The 4,056-nt window shown below is 61.5% G+C and overlaps 2 protein-coding genes across 2 annotated transcripts in view; one reads left to right on the forward strand and one right to left on the reverse strand.

Annotated features, from left to right (window-relative positions):
• The window catches only part of DNAH10 (dynein, axonemal, heavy chain 10), a 66,509-nt gene extending 63,384 nt beyond the window's left edge, over nucleotides 1-3,125 (forward strand). Inside the window, exons 77-80 of the mRNA XM_006768786.2 lie at nucleotides 8-149; nucleotides 1,530-1,710; nucleotides 2,200-2,345; nucleotides 2,802-3,125. Coding sequence (XP_006768849.1) covers nucleotides 8-149; nucleotides 1,530-1,710; nucleotides 2,200-2,345; nucleotides 2,802-2,948 — 616 coding nt within the window. The 3' untranslated portion in view covers nucleotides 2,949-3,125. The remainder of the gene's footprint in view (nucleotides 1-7; nucleotides 150-1,529; nucleotides 1,711-2,199; nucleotides 2,346-2,801) is intronic.
• A 725-nt stretch (nucleotides 3,126-3,850) lies between these two features.
• The window catches only part of CCDC92 (coiled-coil domain containing 92), a 2,353-nt gene continuing 2,147 nt past the window's right edge, over nucleotides 3,851-4,056 (reverse strand). The window contains exon 4 of the mRNA XM_006768787.2: nucleotides 3,851-4,045. Within this exon, the coding sequence (XP_006768850.1) occupies nucleotides 3,851-4,045 (195 nt within the window). The remainder of the gene's footprint in view (nucleotides 4,046-4,056) is intronic.

A 4,056-nucleotide genomic window follows, 5' to 3' on the forward strand; every position in this document is an offset into this window, starting at 1 on the left:
GCATGAGCAGCGAGCTGGACGACGTGGCCAGGTCGCTGTTCATCGGGAACATCCCTCACATCTGGAGGAAGCTGGCCCCCGACACCCTGAAGTCCCTCGGGAACTGGATGCTCTACTTCCTGCGGCGCTTCAGCCAATACACGTCCTGGGTGAGGGGGTGCTGGTGCCCTGCGGACCCCGCCCCACCCGCCCCGGTGCTGACCCTGCCAGCAGCTGACGGTGCTCTGCCCGCACATCTGTGTCTCTTCCTTTTCCTGTTTGAAGACCTTGAAGGCGCTGGCACAGCTCGGCCTACTCCCTGGAGAGTCTGTCTCAGCACCTATCCATCTAAGTCCCTCTAGACCCGCCTCACTCCTCTGGGGGTGCCCACTGTACGGGCACCCGGGGCCTCCCCGTGCTGGACATCCAAGTGGTCACCGGGGTTTCCCTTTGCCGGCACAGGCGACAGCCTGGCCCGTGTCCTGGTGCTCACTCAAGCCTGCTCCCCGCACATGCCTACGAGGCCCGAGTCCGTGCACTTTAACCCCTGACGCTTGCCCGGAGGAGGGGAGGTCGGGAGCAGGCGGCCAAGAGTGCTCTCCGCGGTGCTGGTGTGAATGTTCGCGCGTCTTGTCCCCGGCCGGTAAACTGACGTGATTGTCCGGATGTGCATGTGTTTGGTTAGGGGGAGGCTGGGTATATCTCACAGTTTGTGGTACTTCCTCTGTGAATTGCCTTTTAAAAAATATTTTTTATTGACTTCAGAGAGGGAGGGAGAGGGGGAGAGAGAGAGAAACATCAATGATGAGAATCATGGATAGGCTGCCTCCTGCACAACCCCCACTAGGGATCGAGCCTGCAAACTGGGCATGTGCCCTGACCAGGAATTGAACCCGGGACCCTTCAGTTCACAGGCTCTATCCACTGAGCCAAACCAGCCAGGACTGAATTGTCTTTTTGTATTTTGGTTTCACTTTTATCCAATCCTCCATCTTTGGAACTTGATTTGTAAGGGTTCTTAGCACATCAAGGAAACGGACCCTTCCCTGCCACGTGCCCTCAGACTTTGGTTCGTGGTGTTTCTTCCCGAGGACAGCTCTGCATTTCTGTGGTGTCAGATAGGTCTGTCTTGTCCTTATGGCTCCCGGTTTGTGTCCTTTACTCCGAGGCATGACACATTCCCTGGAGAAGACCTGCACTTCTGTGGTCTTATTGTTTTACTAGAGGCCCAAGGCACGGAATTTGTGCAAGGGGCTCAGCCCGGCTGCCTCGGCCGGCCCTCGCAGCCTGGCTTCATCCAGAAGGTTGTCTGGACGGTCGTCTGGATGGTCGTTCTGCTGTTGGGTCTAATTAGCATATTAGCTCTTTCTTATATAGGATTTCTGAATCTGTGCTTCCTCTGCATTTGGTGGTGCAGCTTGCTTTTCCCGAACGGGCTGCCAGGGCCCTATCACCATCTTCCGGCCCCAACGTGAACGGTGTCTTTACCGTGAGCGCAGGGTCCGCCAGCTTTGACCAACATCTGACGCAGCTGCCCCTCTGCTCTGCAGGTCGTGGAAAGCGAGCCCAACGTGATGTGGCTCTCGGGGCTGCACGTCCCGGAATCCTACCTCACGGCCCTGGTGCAGGCCACCTGCCGGCGGAACGGCTGGCCCCTGGACCGCTCCACCCTGTTCACGCAAGTGACCAAGTTCCAGGACGCAGACGAAGTGACTGAGCGGGCAGGACAAGGTGCAGCAGTCTCTGTGGGGTCCCTGCGTGGTGCCGCCTCCGATTCTGAGGGAGGAGCAGCGGGCCGGGCCGTGTGGGGGGACACGCCCAGGGCACATCGCTTCTCCGCCAGGGTCTCTGTCGAGTCCTGGGTGATGTCGGGGAGACCTGGACGCGCTCACCTTTCCTTCTGTGTGGAGTGGACTCCCCAGTCAGCGTCAGACCTTTCAGAGGATGGGTCACCGAGTGACCTCCCTGCAAACCCTGAGGTCGGGCCAGAGCGGATGGGCTAGACAGGACCGTCGCATTCGGCTGGGCGTCGCCTGCCTCCGACTCGGGTCCCGGCCTGCGGTGCAGCTGACACCGCTGTCTCCCTCCGGGCCCAGTGTCTGCGTCAGGGGCGTTTCCCTCAGCTCCGAGGGGACTCGTGGTGAAGGCTCGGGCACGCTCCCCGTCTGTGCGACACACATGCCTGTGCCTCTGCGTGACGGTCCCTTCCTGCCTCCCTAGGGTGCTTTGTGTCAGGACTGTACCTGGAAGGCGCGGACTGGGACCTAGAGAGAGGCTGTCTGGTCAAGAGCAAGCCCAAGGTGCTGGTGGTGGACCTGCCCATCCTGAAGATCATCCCCATCGAGGCCCACCGCCTCAAACTGCAGGTGGGCGGCCGCCCGCACTCCACCCCACCCCCTACCCCCGGTGGCAGGCACAGGCCAGGCAGCCTACCCTTTCCTGGGAGGGGAAGCCCGTGAGGCATGATACCCGCGTGGAGCCACTGCCCAGGAAAACGCACGTGAGCACACGCGTGCACGCAGACTTGGGTGGGGCAGGCGTCTCAGGAGGGACTGCGGGCTCCCGGGGAGTCTGCGGCAGTGCTGGGTCAGTCCAGCTGGTGCGAGCAGCCGCCGCCTGCTTCGCTGGCCCAGGTCTCCTCCAAACACGCGTGTCCACGTTAATCTGGGGCTAAGTTAGGGCAGGACCGCCCTCAAAGCCCGGCCACGTGCTGGCTTAGATGCGTCTCGCAGGATGGCCCGCTGCAGAGCCCCGAGGCCGAGGCCCCCTGCCCCCACCCCCGGTGATGGGCTCCCCCGACCCCGCATGCCTCTCCTTTGCAGAACACCTTCCGGACGCCCGTCTACACCACCTCCACCAGGAGGAACGCCATGGGCGTGGGCCTGGTCTTCGAGGCCGACCTCTTCACCACAAGGCACATCTCCCACTGGGTGCTGCAGGGCGTGTGCCTCACCCTCAACTCCGACTGACCCCAGGGGAGGGGCTCGTGGGGGCTCAGCCCACTCTCGTTTGGGGCTTCTCGAGAGGCAGCAGTGGGAGTTTCCTTTCACTTGGAATCAGCCATTTTCCCCTTCCCATAAAATTCAGCTCCCGGCTTTGTTTTCGAAGCTTTTTAAGGAGTTAAGTAAATTCTGAAGGACAGCGTGCGAAGACGTTGAGGGTTTCTTTTCCTTCTCAGAGGAAACACTGATTAAGCCAAAGGGCCTGGCGTGTCCCTGGCACAGGGAGGACCCTAACGTGCATCTCCGGCAACGCCTCCCGGGGCAGACGGCCAGGCGGCGGCCCGTCAGGCAGAGCCCCTTCCCTGGGCCGCGGCCCCACAGCCGCTCCTCCCCTTCCGGAGGCCTCCGCCTCCCGCGTGTGCAATGTTGAGCCCCCACCACCCTCCTGGGCCTGTGGGTTGGGTGCACAATGGCCACCTCCAGGATGGCACCGTGGGGCCAAACTGGGGCCCGGCCGGCTGGCCAACGTGAGGAGGCCTCACTGTGAGGGGGCAGGGGAGCACTCGGTGCAGCAGGGCGGCCAGCCTCAGCCTAAGGTCGCTTTTGCCAGACCCTTCTGCGGGGTAGCTCTGGGTGGCGGGAGACAACAGGGACTCCTCTTTTCAGAAGGGAACCCCCCCGCACCCCCCACGGGCCGTGTCCCTGGGTGAGGCCGCTGTCTGGGCGAGAACACAGCAGTTACGGGAGGCCCCGCCGTCTCCCTCCCGGCCGCCTCCTTCCCTCGCTGCTTCAATAAAAGACACACAACAGAGAGGAGGCAGGTTCAGAAAATAAAGTTTGTTGGGATCTTGAACATTTTGGCTAAAACTTAACAAAAAATATGAACACACATTCAGGTTGCGGTGATATGAGAAGCAACGTCATCTTATTTAGTTCCCGTGACATACACATACACCTGCCACCAGGGCCGCCGGGAAAGGCCTGTCAGGAGTGAGGGGTCTCCATGGGAGTGGCTCTCTGACCACGTTGACACTGAGCAGCATGCAGCCTGCGGGCCGCTGTCCACGCGCTGGGACACGGGTGTGCGGGAAGCAGGCCATGCGGCACAGGCGTGGGCACAGGAGCTGCAGCGGGA

Source organism: Myotis davidii, unplaced genomic scaffold, assembly GCF_000327345.1.
Source record: "Myotis davidii unplaced genomic scaffold, ASM32734v1 scaffold43, whole genome shotgun sequence".
In the NCBI taxonomy this organism is placed as follows: Eukaryota; Metazoa; Chordata; class Mammalia; order Chiroptera; family Vespertilionidae; genus Myotis; species Myotis davidii.